We start from the raw sequence: 19448 nt of genomic DNA, 5'->3' as shown, positions 1-19448 counted from the left end.
GCAGGAATGTAATTATTGAGGGAACAACTCTGCAGTGCTGTACGCCATCTTTTATTGAGTGGCTTATTTTCTCTTGACATTTTAGCTTCAAGCTTAACTCAGAACTAAATGACATAAAATAACAAAAGGAAGCTGGAAAAGCAAATTCAAAGACATTAAATTGATCCATGCGTATGTTCATTTTCCATAAAATTATTCTGACATTCTGAGGGTTCCCAATTTTTTCCACTCACAATCTTCCAAAGGCTGAATGAAACTGTTTTTCTATCATCTATAGACTGTTTCTGTTGGTATCCTGAAGAATTTTAAGTAGGGTTAGTGCTTAACTTGCGTAGTCCAACCCAAATAAATATGCAGGAATTAGTTCCAGCTTCAAATGCTGTTAAAATAGGATCCAGCAGTCAATGCACCAAAACAACCCCATTCACCACACCTCAATTCATTCTGGCTACAAAGAAAAGCAAAGCAATTGTCATATTGACACACACACACACACACACACACACACACACACACACACACACACACACACACACACACACACACACACACACACACACACACACACACACACACACACACACACACACACACACACACACACACACACACACACACACACACACACACACACACATCAAAACACCAGCACCAACTAGGGATAAACCTTCCTATATTTGCATCACAATATCCATGTTTGTTTATTCTGTTTAAATAGCAACTTTCTTCATTTGCTGTCAATGCACTGTATATCGTGGTATATAACGCATTTATGCAAGTCTTTCCCCACATTTCCACTTTATTGTGGCTAATTGTAAAAGAATGTTTAAACATTGTGACACATGTTTCTGGTTGTGTTTCTAAAACGAAAATTACAGGAAATAAGTAAAAGAGACAAAATGCTTATATGTTTTCAACCCTTTTTGTTTCCAACTTCTGACCATGACCACCTAAAATTGCTTTTAATGTCACACTGCAGCAAAAATTCTTAAAAACTATCTTGGTGTGAATCTGAATTCTATGAAATAATAAACGCCTCATATACAGTATAAACCAAACAATGAACCCCAGCAACTCAGTCACAGAAGCCACATGGGCCTTTTGGGCTGATGTACCAGAAGGTAGCAATCAGTCAGGCTTACTGTAGCCGCCGCCCATGTATCTCCATGTCATAATTCAGCAGCTGTGGACTCATATGTTACTGTCTCTCTCTACCTGTCACTGTCCATCCACAACCACAACACACATCAATCAAGCAACCCCCGTTGCTTTTTAATCTGTTTCCACCCCCAAGGATCAAGGACGCTTCAGAATTACAGTGAGGAAAGGTCACCCCATCCAATTAGGACATCATCAGGAATGCACACTGGAGGGTCATTCCTGGACCCTTCAAACACACCGTAAATCGCATACCGCCCAAAAAGAACACCCGGTCTGACAGGAATCCCAACGGTTGACCGATTACAGCTTTGGTAATGTGAAGCAGTACGAAGCTTCTTAAACTGTCCCGGTGCTGCTGACTGATATGAATTGTTGTTGCGATAGATATGAGGTGTAATGGCATGTGAAAATGCAGCAATGGGTTTATTCCCTAAAGATGAACCTTGTTATCATCAGTCCATGTATTGACCCCGCGATGACCCCGGGGGCCCAGATCAATCAGGTCTCCAATCAGGATTAGATCAAGCTGCCTTCCGAATTCACCCTCATCCGTCTCGTTTCTCACAAGAACCCTGCCTCATAGTGTGGCGTGTGTACAGGCACATAAAGCCACAGGCCTTCTGCAGGAACAGAGAGCATTTGGATCAAACGCTCCAATGGGAAGCAGCATGTGCAGGCTATTGTCTTAGCTTGGCAGGGGAAAAAGGCTAATGAGAGAGCGAGATGGACAGAGACAGCGCAGGGTGGGTCAGTGAGCTTTGAGCCTCTCGTGGGCTGATCTAAGCCAATTAGAGTCAAGTGACAGCTCAGCTACATGGCCATGACACAACTAGTCCACTGCACCACTTTGAGCCCCAGCACCCCACTGGACAAGCCCGACTTGGACCCCAGCGAGCCCTTAACACTGCGCCCTTAAAAAGACTAAATCCTGCAGTGCCACAAGCCCTTCAACACTCTGGACACAGACTGAAGCAGAGGAGGAAGGCGTGAGTATGCTAAACAAAAGACAGTTGTCCCCCTCTGTCCTGCCGCCTGTGCTCTCCAGCAGGATGTGGCAGTCTCAGCAGAGCCCTCCGCCTGCCTCCGTCACGGTCGGCCACCTCTCCTGACATCTGATGTTGTTGAAAGTTGCTGCTGTGACCTGGCAAATCCACTGACCTTTGCCCCTTTGCTTCACAACTTGTGAACCAGAGACAAGTGAGAGCCAGAGAGCTTTGTGGGGGGATATGTGCCGCTCAGGAGCTTCAATTGGAAAAAGGGGGGTCGGGGTGGTGGGGGGGTTCAAATGACCACCAGCAGCTGTTATTGCTGCATTGCCTTTGTGGCGTGAGCTGATAATGGCTCAGCCTTTGCTGTGTACATGAGCGGAGGTTGCAGGCCACCAGTTTGTGGGTTGTCACAGCTCTCGCCATTATGGAGCTTTTGATTAATGAGACGGGGCATCGTGCCACAAGGAGCCCAGCAGCACGTGGCCCCACTCACTGGTAGAAACAACAAAAACTCCTGACAGGGTGCGGTGGCCGACCTGCCATTTTCACAAAAGAGCTCGAGTCACCACAACTTGAACACTGCAGTGTAGATTTCATCACAAAGACAAAAAACCTTCATCTACACATCTATGCATATCATGCAAATGCTGTAAACAAACTGGACATCCCCATAAAGCATCCTCCACATGACTGAGCATTAATCGACTGAAATCTGTGGTCTATGTTTTTTTTTTTGGGGGGGGGGGGGGTGGTAAGAAGCACAGACATGACGGATGACAGGGAGGAGTGATGGGGGTTGAGGAACACCCAGCCGGGGGTGAAACAGGACAGCCCTCTGCACGTCTAACGTCTGCCACTCAAGAAAGTTAATGATGGCACGTTCCTGGGCCAACCATCCCCCTGCTGAGTGTAAGAAAAGAAACGGGAAGAAAGGGAGGGCAAATCGTAACGTTGCAAGCGTTTGGATACACTGGAAAGCTGAGATGCTCTTACTATGAGCGTTGGTTTAAATTCAAGGTCCGACAATATTTGTGGAAATCATCAGCAAAGCAGACACTGTTGAGTGATTTTGAGATAAATGACACTACCACGCTTTTTTTCCCCTGTTCAATTATACAGCTGTCTCCTGCCTTCATCAGCATTCCTTATCGAGTTACTCATTACAGTTTATATGAAGTTCTGCTAATTTTATTACCAGTCAATCACGTGGTTGTTATTTGATTTTTCATAAAAGAAGAAGAGATGGGGATGGGGGCTTTGGCTGCGTCGGTTGAAGCTGTTATCATCTACAACCCGTCAGGGAACAGCAATTTGGGGAATAAGGGAGAAACGTAGGAGGAGTGGGGGTGGGAGAGTGCCAAGATGCTGAGGAAAGATACCAGATAACAATGCAGGAGGCCCGTTCAGGGTTTTTCTTCCTCCTGTAAGATTTCTTGGTAGTTTAAATGTCTGTGGTAGAAGATGATGGGGTAAATAATAATGATAAATACAGGTAAAAGTCAGAATCTGAGCTCCATCAATCATGAAGCAGGTAATGAGTTGAATCTGGGAGCCAGCTACTGAAACAACACAACCTGAGTACTACAGGAATGAGTTGGATGACAGATGCTCATATCCCTTGGCCCTTAATCAAATTATCTGTACTCTTCTTCCTCTGACACAGGCATAACCCTCCGTTCCCCAGCTATTTCTCCTTTCATACATCTCCCAATAACACTAGCATAACTGTATTAGCAGCATATGCTCGAGATATTTCCAGACTGCCAAATGGACCGGTCTGCAGCTCTGTTCTCAAATGGGGTCAGATGATGGTCAATCAATGCGAGGTCACTTCCAAACCTGGACAAAGGTCAACCTATCTGGACCCAGAGGTACAAGCAGCCCATCAACCATTGAACTGCTGTGAATAGAGCGAAATCAAAAAGACAAATTCCTTCTGTTCAAAGTCAGAATAAACTGATAAGAATAGTAATCTACGGTATTGTCACAATGAACATTTCAAAAGAACTTACCGGTAAGTAATCCAGGGAGTAAGAAGACATTTATCCGGTGCACGACATTTTAATTCTTTAAAGAATGTTTTATTCTTTGAACAAGATCAGGTGAAAGGATAAGTGAATCACTCAAAAAACAGGCAATTAAGCTATTAACAGTTTAGTCGCATGAAATTGCAGATGTATCACACTCAGCAAGTTTTAAATAATATTGCTTCTCATAACCTCCCGCATAGCAAAAGCTGCCAAATCGATATTCATGAAGTGTCAAGAGTTGCAATTTGTGTCTGCTCCACATGAACACCGCAGGGACTTTTAAAAGAAACATGGCAGAAGAGCTCACATGTAAATTTCACAGCTAATGCCTGGGCATGGCTTATGTTGGCCAATTAAGCTGTTCTTTTCGGCTCCATTACAACGCAGTGTCTTGGGGTTCATTTTTTCCCTTACTGTGCCATTTAGGCCTCAAATGGGCAAATGTTCACTGTGCCAGTTGGATGACAACGAGCCACTTTGGAGTCTGTTGCAGTGTGTGTGTGTGTGTGTGTGTGTGTGTGTGTGTGTGTGTGTGTGTGTGTGTGTGTGTGTGTGTGTGTGTGTGTGTGTGTGTGTGTGTGTAGGCACATATGTGCTTCCGCAAAAATGTCATCTTGTGTGTGAGCTCCAAACATCCGTGCGCCGTTGTGCCGGAGTGCCTTTGTGCGTTGGAGGCCTAATTTGCGCATGAAACAGGAGAGCGTTAATGGCTTTTAAAGATCGGTGGAGTCAAATGAGCACGCTCATCAGTTAGACACACACCCCTTGGTGATCACTTAGTGTCGGTAGATTTCATTTCCTGCGGAATAAGGCGATCTTGGTGGATCCAAGACAAATCCTTGCAATTACAGCCACACTTTAGATGATTCAGTTGCCTTCATTTCTGCCTCACCGGGTGGTGGGTAGGGTTGTGTGCGGCATTACTGAATTTAGACTATTGCACCAACAGGATTCAATGAAAATGGACCAACAATATGAATTCTGGTAGAGCCGTATCACTAATGCATTTTTATTAACAAAAAGAGGTGCATAGATAACTAAGCATACACACTGAAGAGAAACACAAACAAACACAGGCAGCACCTGCATGTCCGTTAATAGCTTTGCCCTGTACAGTGTAGAGCACAAGGGCCAGCAGCAAGAGGCATTGAGATAAGATTCTGCTTAGCATTTGAATAGAGAGTCCTGATTTCTATTCACTTGGCCTTTGGCCATGTTAGTGCTGAAGTGGTCTCAGGAAGTCTGTCTTGTCTCCTCTGTGCCAACCAATGTGCAGGCTCATATCTGGTAATGTGCAATATCTGTCAGTGTGGCAAGTCTGTCTGTCTGTCCGTTTGGATGGTCGAGTGTCTGGCTGGTTAATAATCAGCCTGCCTAGCTGCTAATCATCCTCCCAGCTGCAGAAGCAGGTGGCCACGCATACCACAGCTCCCAGTCTCATTCACCATGTGATGTCATCTCACTGCACCTGGTCACACTGCATTACGCAGAAATGAGGTTGCGAGTTTTCCTCTTTAAAAATCATGTGCGCCTCTCCCGGGAGTCGAGGACCTCTGACGTTTATTTCTCAATGGAGTGGACACAGCGTTTTCCCACAGTGCAATGGTGGTGACCGAGTGACCAAATCACCACGGCCCAGATTGGGACCGATCTCACAGCAGTGGAACAGGCAGAGGCAGCAGTTAGGACACACTCCACATCGAAATGGGAAGCCATTAGTGCGGCAACACACAAGGTCACCTTCAACTAGGCACAGCAGCCACGCAACTTCCTCTGCCGACATGCCCAATGGACGCAGCAATACAGTCATGTAAAGGTCAGGCTATAAAGTGGAAGAGAACCACAGCTGCCTCAGACACTACTCTCTTAAACATTTGATCTGGACCCTCACTTCTGAAAGTGACCAAAATACTTTGAGTATCGCTTTCAAACAGCAGGAAGGGAAATGAGAGAGGGGAGGAGGAGGAAAGAGAGTGATAGGGAGAGTGGGGGAAAAGAGGAAAGAGCGGGAGACAGTGGAGACTGGATGATTAGGTTTCAACCGTGGTCTGCAGCTGTTCAGAGCTCAGGTCGCTGATAGGTGTGCCTTACAGCAAATATAATCCAAGCCCAACACAATCTCTGTCTGCTGCATGAAAACATCACCGAGCCATAACACATACAGACCCTTCATAACTCTTAACCTGGTACAGGTGGATGTCCAGTACAAGGGCAAACAAGATTATGGATTCAAAATAAAAACAGGATATTTCAATGTTTTCTCTTCAAAAACGTTTGAGGTGTAAGATACATAATAAAACCCTAAGCTCTCCCAACAGTCACTCGGCAGTTCCGTGTATTTACCATCCCCCTTCCCCCAGTTTCCTCCTCTCTCATAGTTCAGTTCAGAACCTAATGAAGCTGAAATGCTGCATCTCCGATGATCCCAAAGGGTCGCTTTAAGGAGGGGTTGTCCTCAATGTTTGCACAACTAGAAAAACAGCCACGAAGGCCATTCACCTTAAGTATTTTTAAACTTGCACAAATGTGTGTCTGTAGAACTGCATTCATGGGGACAAATCCATCACAGCACCACAGTGCAGTGTGACAGATGGAACCCAAAATAAACAGGATGAGTTGTAGGCCTCGCTCGGTCCTGACCCTTGCACAGCATCAATCCCCAGCAGCATTGTGTGCCCAGGAGTGTTGCGCAAACGCAAGTACGCGTATGAATGAATGTGTGTTTAAGGGCGTGTATGAAAGTCGCCAAAGAAATAAAGGCTATTGGAAGCAAAGAATATCAGCGCAGGAAGAGAGTGGCAGTCTGCACACCATAGGTTGAATCAATTTCAACAACATTCGATTCAAAGCCCGTATCAGCGAGTGCCTGAACTTCAGCCATCCGCCCTGTCACCTCCTCCCTCACTCCATATGATGGATTACCATCTCTGGCATCCTCATGGGGTCTGAGGGAGAGGGGAAGGTGAGGGGTGGGGGGGGGGGGGGGGGGCTGGGGAGTGGGCAGTCGCTGCAGGGACACATTCATCGGTGGGCAGGTCCGGGTTAAGGAATTATAGTATGACTGAGATCTGAGGTGGATAGGAGAGGGCAAAGGGTTCTCCAGGGGTCAAAGGATCCAATCGCGGCTGGAGTCGACGGCAAGCCACCCCGACAATGCAGGCAGTCTTCAGGGATTTAACTCAGGGTCACGTTTTTGATTAATATTATTATCACTCACTTGTCCCCTCGGCCACGTGTCAACAAATAGAGATGTATGTCATATATTAACTGATGAATAGCACACCTGTGTGACAATTTAATATAGAAGAAAGTCTGCAAACCAGACACAAGCTGAGGAGCAGATTAATAGACTGATTAAGGGTGTATTATGAAGGATAGCTTGAACATGATCATCATAAATCTGCTTATAGAAAAACTGAAAACCAAACAGATCTTGAACAGATTTGAACTTCGGGTCAATATTTAAAAAAAAAAAAAAAATCAAAGTGCAATCCAGCTATGAAAGCAAGACCCGCTCACCCAGACTGTGTTTTAAAGTTAATCAATAATCACCCTGCAGACAGATTTCAATAATTCACTCCTCAGTCTGCATCTCCGACTGTCTGACAAGAGAAAAAGAAAGACGAGCTGAGGTTAATTTTATACAATGTTTGTCTCAATGGTTTGTTACAACAGCACTGCTGAGCTGGAGCAAATTATGATATTAATGATATTAATGCAAAGATTTATCTGTTCAGGTACTGCTGAGTGAGCAGCCATGGCGTGCAACATGGGTGTTGAGATGGACGTGGAATTGGTGTGTGTGTGTGTGTGTGGGGGGGGGGGGGGGGGTGAAAAGAGGCAAAACACAAGCAGGCAGGCAGGAGAGACAAAGCAATAGACCTGCATTGTCAGAGTGGAGAGCCCATCAATAAAAGTGTCACTATAAAGAGAGAAAGAAGGAGAGTGTGAAGGAGTGAGAGTAGGGTGTATAAAAGAATCACAACAAAACCCGGTGCGACGGGTGCTTCATCTTGCCGGGCACTAATGGGCGTGAGAAGCGGCTGGTTCAGCATTCTTCGCCTGACGACTCACTCCTCCGCTGACGGGCCGTGGCGTCCATGACGGAGCGCTGTGCACTCGCTTAATCCGGTTTGTACACTCAAAGGTGACACAATGGCATAAGTGGAGAGGTTGGCATTGGAAGAAAAGGAGACAAAAAGACTGATAGGGGCAGTGAAAACTGGTCAAAGGTTATTTCAAACTTGGAAGTTATTGAGTACCGGGTCTGTTTGCCACCTCCCTTTTCCATCTCTGTCCCCAGTTCTCACACCACCTCTCCATTACTGCTGTCATAATTCTGCTGTGCTGTAGGTGTGCAGTTTTTCCTTCTGATGGTAAGGAAGTAACACAGACGATCTATTTCCCCAGGTGGAGCCGCAGAGGTCAGAACAGGGACACAACAAGGCCCGCTGAGGAAAGTAAAAGTGCAGTCTCAGGACATATCATGTGCATGTGAATGTGCTGGTTTGTGTGCGACAGTGAAAGGTCAGAGTGCCGGTGGTGATCGTGCTGTATTTCTATGATTTATGTTCCCTGTGGGGCTTTAGTTTGTACATTTCAGCTCCAATTCTACATGCTGGTCTCTTTCCAAGCACTGAACTTGAGTAGGTCAGTGAAGGGAATTCCGTATTTACTGTTTCCATGTGTAGCTGATAATGGAGATAAGCGTGATTTACCTGCTGCTGTGTTCGATGGAAGAGAACCATGTGTGTGTGAATATGAGTGAGTGTGTGTGTGTCTGTATGTGAGAGCAATTTCCTCCTTTCCAGAGGTCAGCAGACTCCAACTGCACGGACACTGAGCTGACACATTTAATCAGGGATTCTCCTCCAACAGTTGATCAGAAGAAGATATTTTTCACCCCCTTGGCCATTCTCACTACCTCTCTTATCACAGGACAACATCCCCATCTTTTCTGCATCTGCACTTACTTTTCTCCATCATGTTATGACTTTGGAATGTTCTGGACACAAGTCACCTCCAGCGGGACAAATCAATAGTGCTGGAGAATCGTACAAAACAACAATTTATCAAAATGTAACAGACTGGGGAGTCCTTTGCTGATTTTTATTTATTTGTTCAGTCACAAGGTGAAAAGCAACATTTAATTAAAACGCTGATATCAATTACTTATCGGTTGTCCCAATCAAGAATGCAGAACTCTGTTAGGTTCTGTTGTTTTGCACTGACGACACCTCAGCACACAAACACCTTCTCCAAGGAGCAAAACATTGAAATTGAGATTGGACCATGATCAGCTTATGTTTGTGTGCATGTGTGTGTGTGTGAGTGAATGGCAGCATGCATCGTTAATGTGTGGTAATGGCTGCATTGTTGCTGCTTCCTTCATTACCCTTCATTATCTCTCAAGGACTTCTGCGCAGATTAAGCCTCGGCCCACCAGGGTTCGTATGAACACGAGGGCAGGTGTTTGTGCGTAAGTGTGCGAGAGCGTATGGATGTTTGTGTGCACTTGTCACTCCGGCTTTGCTGATTTCTGAACTGGAATAATGAGTCCAGAGGAGTGTGAGAGGGGCTCGGCAACACCTCTCTGTCGGACTCCCCCACCTGGCCTGCTCCTCTTGGCCTGTTTCTTTATTAGCTTCCCCCTCATGCTGGACACAACAGGAACAGCTTGCTGCCCTCCTTCTCTGTTCGCCACTCACACCTCTCCCAACTCTATTTTCCTGCTAATTACCTTGTTGCACCAGAACCAAGTGCTACCGAACGATTGACTTAATTGCAGAAGTGGTGCATTAGATGATAACAAAGGACCTTTTTAAAAGTCATCCAATCCAATTCCCAGCGACATTTACAACCAACCGAAGACACGTGTTTCATTTGGCCGTCATTTGCATTTCTAAAGGTTATGAACTCAAAACAATGCTGCGAGGTCAAAGTTCAACACAAGTGTCTTCATTTCTGCACGATGATTCTTTTTCAGATAATTAGGCTCAATTAATGCAGGAGAAACAACAAACATGCCAAATAGCTTGCATCACACTCCACCGTTACAAGAGAAAGAGTTCCTCCTGAAAAGATGGGACTAATTACATTTTCCTTGGGATCCTATCGCCCCAGGTGTGCCTTGTCACACTTCCATATACACAGATATTCGCAGAGCTAGCAATTTATTCAGCTGTGGTGGCTCCAGCTAGCATTTCTGACACAGGCTTCACAATGATTTATGAACCCGCTCATTGACCTACTTTATTCTGAGAAGAGAAAAGGGGGCACATTTTCTTTTCCACGCCGTATACCCATCCCACCTGGCCTGCAGTCAGGTTTGAAGAGGAGCGAGATTACAAAGCAGACGGCTCAGATACCCTTCAGGCAACACGCTTGCAACTTCTCTTATCGCGGGAAGTACAAAGCAGTGAACAACAGCTAATGAAATCCCCTCCCAAATAAAGCGATGTCTAAGCTTTATCCTCGCACTCCACTTATGCACCGCGGACCCAGATAACACGAGGGAGTTCATGCAGTTCGTGCTCCTGTCCACCCATTTGTGAACAATGTGTGCTCAACATCTAACACTTTAAGGAGATATTGTCGGAGGACTAACTCCAGCAAAGGCAAAATTCTCCCCCCACCTCTGCAATCTGGCCCACATTAATAATGCAGAGGCACCTCTCCAAGGCCTCTTCCCCCTCTTCCTCTGTGCTCCACCTTTCCTCCTCTGACAGAGAGAGCGCTGAGTGCCGCCCAGCTTGATGTCCAGCTTGCAGCAGCGCCGCTCTGCTCGGTGGACACTGAGTTCAATCTGTTTCAGAACTGCAATTCAATTATCTCACCAGGGTCCTGTTCAACCACTCGTGAAAGGAAGGGGGGCAAAGGTGTGTTCAATACAGCGAGTGGAGAGAGTCAGACAGGGATGCAGCGGTGCGGGGGATGTGGGTTACAAGACATATCATAAACACAAACCCAGTTCAACATGGATATGGATTTAAATGCTATTTTTTTCTCGTGTGATTTGCTCTGGCTTTACAATCACTAGACGGATGTCAGGAACTGATAAAGCTAATCACTGCAAAAAAGCCATTGCAGTGGGATTAAGCACCCCCCGCCCCCTCCTCCTGCCCTAGCCCCAAGAAGACCTGACTGGAAGAGAAAGCTTAGGAAGCCCAGGGCCCAAAACACACCAGATATGGAGCTCTACACAAAATGGCCCCCCTCCTCTCTCAGATCTGGCCTCGCCTGATTTCTGTAAAAACACATAAAAACAACACACTGCAAATGGTCATATATTTATGACACTGGAGTAACGTTAATAATTCAGTGATGTCAATGAATACTTAATGTTTATATATATTTTACAAAGATGTGGTGCATGATTATTTGATCCGCTAACTACATTTGGAAATATAGACTCACACTGGTGTAGATTTCGAGAGCGGGAGCACTAAAAGAATGAAAACAGCCGCAATGCACAATAACATAGAGGAGTTCTGCACACGTTCAGACGGTTTGAGTGTCCAATAGGCCAGCAACACGACTGTTTCAGACACTGAACCTGCAGATGGGCTTTAGGGTTTTCCAACTCAATATCCCTGACATTACTTGTTATTAAAATTCTAAGTCATTTATGTCTGTTCATAAAATACGACCAGCATGCCTTATCCATTTCTTCTTGTGTCCAATCCCCATCAAGTGCCTTCCGGGGATTTGATCCGTTCATATTCAAATCATTTCTAATATCCTTCTTTATTAAAAACTTGCTGCACTGTCCCATTACGATCAAGTAACGCAGTAACGAGTGCTGGTGAACTGCACTTGACCCTGTAACAAAGCGTCCTCCTGAAACTGCACTCCGTCTCTGTCAGGACGACACTGTCGTCGCCCTCAGTGTGCTAGGACTCAGGTCAGGTCAGGTCAGGTCAATATGAGCAAAACTGTGCCAAGTAATGTCGCAGCAGCAGCTATAAATGGAATGGAGGGACATGATGTGGCTTTAATGAAGTATTAAAGTCGAAGGGGAGTCGGCCTCAGCAGTGTTCCCTGTGGTGACAGTCATTCTCCTAGAATCCTCATTCCAGCTGTGTGCTCAGGCAGTGTTTGCTGGTTATGGTTATGCTTATGGTAAAATCTGAACAAGAGAGTAGTGTTCAAAGCTTATTATCTAAAAAAAAGCTGCCTTGCAGTTGTTTATACTTCTTTAAGGAAGGTAAGAAATGTCCACCTCTGTAGTGACCAGTCAATTAGTGGAGTACTATTAGTGAAGCTTTCATGTAAACCAGGGGTGTCAAACATATTTAAGTTCACAGGCCAAAAAGAGCACAATTTCATCTAGAGTAGGCCAGACGATTAAAACAGTGTCATAATAATCTTTAAATTCAAACTTTAAAGTTTTAATTTGTTGTGGCGCAGAGTAAGGAACATATGTACAATTTACCAAAGTCAAACAATTACCAAGGAAAACTGACTACAATCTCAGCATAACACCAATTTTGGTACAACATATGGTAAAATGTGCCAAAAAATAAACATTGTGGCGTTATGCAGGTTTTTACAAACTCACTTTCACAACATGGCTTGGATGGTGATCTCAGGGCCTGTGTTGTGTTGTGTTGTGTTGTGTTGTGTTGTGTTGTGTTGTGTTGTGTCCGCTAATCTTAACAATCAATGTTTTCTTTGACATTGTTACGATTTGCTTGGTGGCATGGTGACGAGATTTGAGCCTCTTGAGGAACAATTTTGGCAGATTGGTCTCATGTTTGACATCCCTGATGTAAATTGGTGGCATTTGATATATGTACATCTATTACTTAGGTGTTGCCTTGCAGTTGTTTATTGCACTGTAAGAGGAAAAGCCTGTGTGGCACGGCTCCGCTGGTATCCACGCTGAGCTTCTCTCATAAAACAAGTATCACTTGTAATACCCATCAGTTGCATGTTTTATTTCTTCACCTTGCTGTTTCCCTCCCCATTTCCTCTTCTGACCTCTCACCCAACACCTTTAAGCTTTTCAAACACTCAGTCCCCCCCCCCCCACACACACACACACCCCTGCTGTTCACTACACATTACATGGAAGAAAAGGGTAAGAAACAGTGTGAGAAGGGGAAAATAAAATAATCTGGAGACTTCATCAATTTTTCATGAATTTTCATTTAGACCGGGAGAGCCCTCTTACAGCGATCGATAGATCAAGCTGCTGTCACACAGTTAGCACCTGGGGGCTGCTGGGACGCCCGCGGGAACGCAGGGCACTGGATCAGAGGAGGAGACCAACCCCCTCCGCCTCCATTTCCCAAGGATCACAAACCACACACGAACCCCGCTGCCATTGTAAGCGCTTCAGAAACACAGTTACAGGGCATTCTAGCACGTGGAAGATGTTTTTTTTGTTTGCTTTTTTTCCAGTTCACTTCTTAGGAAAAGCCTAACATTTAATAAGCAAATGGTTTGCTGGTTTTATGTTAACAAAGACGCTAAGTGCAGCATTCTGCTAAACTGCTGATAGAAGTTAATTACAAAGTGGCAAACTTTGCTATTATCTTGAAAAGATGCAAAAATACAAAATGGAATGTTGTAGGAATAATACAAAAAAAAAAAAAAACACATCATGGACGAAGCCAGTCTTTAGATTTGCGAACGCTAAAACATAAGGGCACAGAGGCTTGCCACTCCTCAGCCTTGTGGCAGTTGCAGGAGCTCCATAGGAGGCCTGATCTAAGCCTGCTGGGGGTCGGCTCATCTTCAAAGGTAATTTGAGCCCAAGCTCAGGTTCTGCCTGTCAGTGCTCACCGACACAGACGGCCTGAGTTAAACGTCCTGTCATTCTAGCCCCCACTCACCTGTGAGGGATCCGCCATCATGTCCACCCTCATTTAGCCTGACAGTGGCTTTATGTCCAGCCCAGAGGGTCTGCAGACCTCTTCAAAATAATCCCTTTAAGCTCAGAACAGATCAAATATATCAAGTCAACAGCTGGAAAAAACTCTGCTCCATATTTCACCAGATGATGTTGCACTTTGTGACGTGGTGATGGGGCTTAACTGTTCCTTGTTGTGTTTGCAAATGAGGAACATTGACAGCAAGATGCCACTGAAAAAGTATGATTAAGGTCACATCCACGCAAAGATTCTGTCCACACGTCAGTATGAACACGGCTCAACATGAGGATTCAGGGCATGTCGTACACATGCTGCGCTGTGACTCACCAAACACACCAAAAATGCAGAAGACATGGAGCACATAGAAATTTAGAAGTAGACCCCTGCTCATAAACTTCTATATAAATCTGAGTTCTATAGGTCTATGGCCCCGCTCCTCCTGCTTCTAGCTACTGTAGCTTCTGCAGCTTGACTGGAGCTTGTTGTCCGTGATTGTTGTGGTTGTTTGATGACATTGCGGACCACGGTGGGGAGAGAGGGCGGCGACTACGTCATCTTTTTGCCACAGACGATCGTCTTTGCCGTCCACACCTCGGGATATAGATGGCACATGCCAGGATTTTAGAATTTCCCTACTCTGGGACCTGTGCTCAAAAAAAACCTAAATCTATCTCTGTCTTCACACTTCAAAAACGCTGCCTCGTATGGATGATAGGCCAAAAACGGCTTGTTTAAGTGAACTGGCGTTCTCATGTGGACGGCCCCTAAATATGGCTCAGCTTAAATTCACTGAAAATTATTTCCCACCGTGAAGACAAGGCAATTTTCAATATATATACTTGCTGAAAAGGACAACGGACTTATTCTTGCTTTTGTGTTTTGGATTGTCTAGTGTAAACTCAGTCTTTTCGGTGTTTGTAAGCAGTGAGATGAAGACCAGAGCAGCAGGAATAAACAAGGAGATCTGGACTCACATGCTACTTCCAAAGACGCATTGCGGCTGACAGCTTCTCCCAGGTAGTTCCGGGCCACACAGACGTAGGCTCCCTCATCCGGCTTGCTCCGCCGGCCGTGAACGATGCGCAGGAAGAACAGCGAGCCGCTCGGCAGCAGCATGCGGTGAGAACGCATGTCGTCTTTGTCCGTCTCCACCCGTTCGCCGTCCTTGTACCACTCCACCGTCGGGGTGGGCCGCCCCTCAGCTTTGCAGTTGAGAGTGGCGGGCTCCCCTTTGGACACGATCAGGTCAGAGGGGTGCTCCACGATCCGGGGCGGGGAGTCCTCCTGGCGCAGACGGGATCCTGAAGGGAAAGGGAGAGAACCCATAAATCATAAAGCAGCAGCACGACAACCATAAAGCTGGCTCCTGTTCAGTGACTTTACTGTTTTCTGAGCTCAAAAATGTCTTTCAAAAAGTCACAAACTGTGATCCCTATGTAAACACTGGGAAGACAGTACATACATTAATATACACAACTCATTGCAACAAATTCCATCGGGAGAAGCTGGGGACTGGCTCAGGTGCTTTGAAAGCAAAACAAAAAACACTGAAACACCCACTGGAAGCTTGTCACACCACTTAATATAGGATCAACATTGTAAGTGATAACAATGATTGTTTCATTTCATGTCAAAATTGGAAAAATAAACCTGAGAAATGCTGTATAGCACAGAAAATTCAATTATTACAATTTGATTTCCAGGCAGACATTCAGTTTTCTGATAAGTTATATAAAAAAAAAGTTATCTTGGAGTAGAAGCTCCAAGAGAGGTTTGACCAAATTTACAAAAGCATATTCACATTGCAAAAGAACATCATGCGTTTGAAGATGGTCACCAGGAACTTGTGAAAGATAAAAACGGTGTCTTTACGAGTTAAAGGCATGTGGTTCCATGTCCCACTAAAAAACGATTAATGAGAAACAAATAAAGTATAGTGGAATAAACTTGCCTAAATTCAACCAGACCAATCTATATCTTATCAGAACAATACAACTAACACTTCTTCAAAAGACAGAAAGCATCGCTGAGCAGGACGACATGTGTTCAGGTTTTTCTTAGATTGCTACCATCGCTACTTCAACCCACAGCAACGAGGAACGGACGGGAAGCTGGAACTAATAGCTGCTTTAGCTTTTCCTGGCTTTGAAGCATGAGAAAACACATATTGAACACTTTAATCACCATTATAGACTCGTCACAAAGCCACCGTATGATCTGCTCCAGCCTACATGCAGGGTGCTTATGGGTGGCACAACCCATGAACGAGAGCATAAAGTCAAGAATACATTAAAGCAAAACACACAAATTATACATTTGCCATATATGTTTGGTTTGAGTGAAGGTAGAGTAAAACTGTCGGGTTCAGCACGGAAAAGTAAACGTGTGATGTGAATATGAATGTTGGGGTCCAGACTAATGTCAAATGCTAATCCCCTGTGGCTGAAAACCTCGGCCCACTCCCTTTTCATCACGGCTTGCAGCGGGTGAGCTCTGGGAGTCTGGCAGCTAAGATAATGCTCCCTGACTCACAGTCCCTGTGTGTCTGTGACCAGGTCTTAGCCACAGAGATAACATGCTGTAGGCCACACACACACACACACATGCACACACATACACACCCATCACAGAGACCATGGGAACTGTGCTGCAATCAAATAGTTTGATCCAGCATCAAAAAAAATCAAAGAAGTAGCAAAGGGAAAAAGGGAATAAGGCAACTTTCTTTTTTTTAATCCTCTTTCTTTTGAACTTCATTCAATGTGTCATCAATAACTCTGCTATACTTGGTAGCCAAATGTTATCCAACCAGTGTTGCATTGAGTTGAGACCGAGTGAAGCTTTTTCTCTTAAAATGAGTCGCTGCAGGTGTGCCAGTGACGGAGCCCAGTTGATGACTGTGCCGTTCCCTGGGGCAGAGCAGTGGGCTAATAGGCCCATGCCTGCTTTCCAGAAGTGCAGTGTATTACATGGGCCTTTGTGCTTATGTAAGGGCTAATTTCATCATGGAATAGAGGGGAAACAGTGGAGGTCCTCGTCTTTGTTTGGCCGGGATTGCACATGTTCCAGTGCCCCTCGTAGTGAAATCTCCCGGGGGAAAGCGGGACAAGCTGTACCCTGGCCTTTTCTGCTCATGAGTCAATGAGCTAGAGGACGGGGAGCTGCTGGAAACCTGCTGATCAGCACAAAACACACTTCAAAGAATCTGAGTGGGGTCAATGTGTGTGCACACATGCACGCTCATGCAAACACACAGATTTACTTTGTGCAAATGCGCAGCGGTCGTCGGGAATCAGGCATCAGACGACGGCATATTGACCCCCGAACAGGAGGTAGCCTGTTCTCTCTTCCTCCTAATTTGGGCTAATTCCCTCCATTTCCCTGTCATTGATTAGTGATCAGGCCGGGTGTCTTGTGCTAACAGGGGCCACAGAGGCGTCTGTGGGAGGGGGGTTGGAGACATCCTGCTCCCTGGGATCATGATCTAATCTCTCTGGCATTATGTGGAAAAATGAGGATGTACTATTGGTGGCATAAGAAAAAGCTCTCTTTTACTAGTGGGTACCAGTAACCTACCCCGTAGCTAGTTTAGTGGGGCCCAGAGACTCAGGTTTGTAGCCTGGCAATGAGTGACTTAATAAATGAAGCAGTAATTAACACGGTGACATTGATAAATGAAGGGCAAGATAAAAGACAGACATGGAGACCCCCATTTCTCTCACATGGTGTGTCAAATGCACATTTATTGTTATCTTATTGGAGCATCTGCTTCGCCCATAATCCACGTGCCCTGTGGTGGCTTTTCACTATGACCGGCGCGCACGCACAGCACTAAACTGTGGTGACTCCATTCGATTTATATCACTCTAATTTCTTTAAATCCAATTTGTATTCCAATCTACAGCCTTCTAATCACTTAAACCTTGAGTCTCCATCTGCTCTCCTCTTTCCTGTGGAAATGAACACAGCAGATGCCTCTACAATTGTCCTTTCACTGCCAGAAAAAGCCAAGCGGGGTGCATGGAGGGCCAGACGTGACTGGTCAGTGTCCTTCCTGAGTGGGGAGCGTCAGGTGTAGAGGTAGGAAAGGTTAAAAGCATATCCATATGCTCGGGAATATGTTATAAAAGAGGCCCATCAATCTCAGTCCTGGACGTTGCGTGACTGTTGCTTGTAGTTTCAAACTGTTAGTCTTGCCATGAGAATGAATGAGATGTCTCTATGCAGGTAATGTGTAGGAGGATCACACAAAATAATAAAAAAAAGAAAAATTAAACATTCCATGTGCATGCTCACCACCCGATCATCAGACTTAACTCCTCACAGACACGAAAGTCAATTTTCAGCTTCCTATCAGACCCCCTTTTCCACTCTCTTTACGGTAAATGGGCTTTCTGTTGCCCTTTTAATGCGATCATTGGTGCTGTGCAATCAAGTGCTCTCTGAGCTGAGGCGAGTGCACTTCACTGGGTCTCAGGGCACACGCTCCAATCAAAATGCTGTGTTTCCCCTGTCTGCAATAACACCACCATTACTTTTCACCACCGCTGTGCAGTCATCCACTCTTTGAGGAAAGCGTGAAGCAGAGAACAAACAAACAAGCACACAGACAGGGAATGAAATCAGAAAAGGATTACTGAACCAGAAGCTCACTCTTTTCTGCCTTTTCTTTCCATCTACTTGTGTCAGCTTCACTGAAATGGATGTTATTTCCAAGTGCTGTTATCTAAGAATTGTGCAGTATTTTGTTTTTTGTTTTTTGTTTTGTTTCGTTTTCTTCTTTGTTGCCAACAACCCATGCCTTCACATCCATCTTCTATTATACGACTTTATCCGGTTCAGGGTTTCGGGGCGCTGGATTCGATCTCAGCTAACTGTGGGTGAAGGCAGGGTACACACTGGATAGGTCCCCAGTCCATCACAGACCAAATGCCGTGTGACCAATTGACCTAAGCCACGCCCCCAAATGCAAACGAAACAATAGCGTTCAACTACCAACTGTCCGACCCGTAGAGAAGCATCACGGGTGGTGACGCTTTGTTGTTTTCTGCACTATTTAAGACATTTAAGACGAAAAAAGGGTCAAGCAATGTGCCTGGGCCACATGCAATAGTGTTACAAGGTCTCCTGAAAAAATAAACAACCGGGTTTATCTCATCCCATTTCCATAACAGAAACAAAACCTGGACAAATGTCTCCTGTGGATGAAGCTTCGTGGCTGAACACACAAACTCAACACCACACCGAGAAACAAGGCCGTCTATATGTGTTTCAAAGTTAGAAAATGCATAACCTGAGCAATCTACTCATATAATATCAATCACGTCACGCCAGCAGCGATGAGCTTCGTGAAGCTAGCCTGCCAGCTTCCCTGATGAACACTGATGTTC

General features: G+C 45.3%; 1 protein-coding gene across 1 annotated transcript in view; it reads right to left on the bottom strand.

Annotated features, from left to right (window-relative positions):
- The window catches only part of robo2 (roundabout, axon guidance receptor, homolog 2), a gene marked incomplete at its 3' end in the record, with an annotated part of 197516 nt that overhangs the window by 168199 nt on the left and 9869 nt on the right, over positions 1 to 19448 (bottom strand). The window contains exon 2 of the mRNA XM_080511287.1: positions 15033 to 15359. Within this exon, the coding sequence (XP_080367413.1) occupies positions 15033 to 15359 (327 nt within the window). The remainder of the gene's footprint in view (positions 1 to 15032; positions 15360 to 19448) is intronic.

This window comes from Blennius ocellaris (assembly GCF_963422515.1).
Source record: "Blennius ocellaris genome assembly, chromosome: 2".
In the NCBI taxonomy this organism is placed as follows: Eukaryota; Metazoa; Chordata; class Actinopteri; order Blenniiformes; family Blenniidae; genus Blennius; species Blennius ocellaris.
This window is presented reverse-complemented; position numbering and strand designations above follow the sequence as displayed.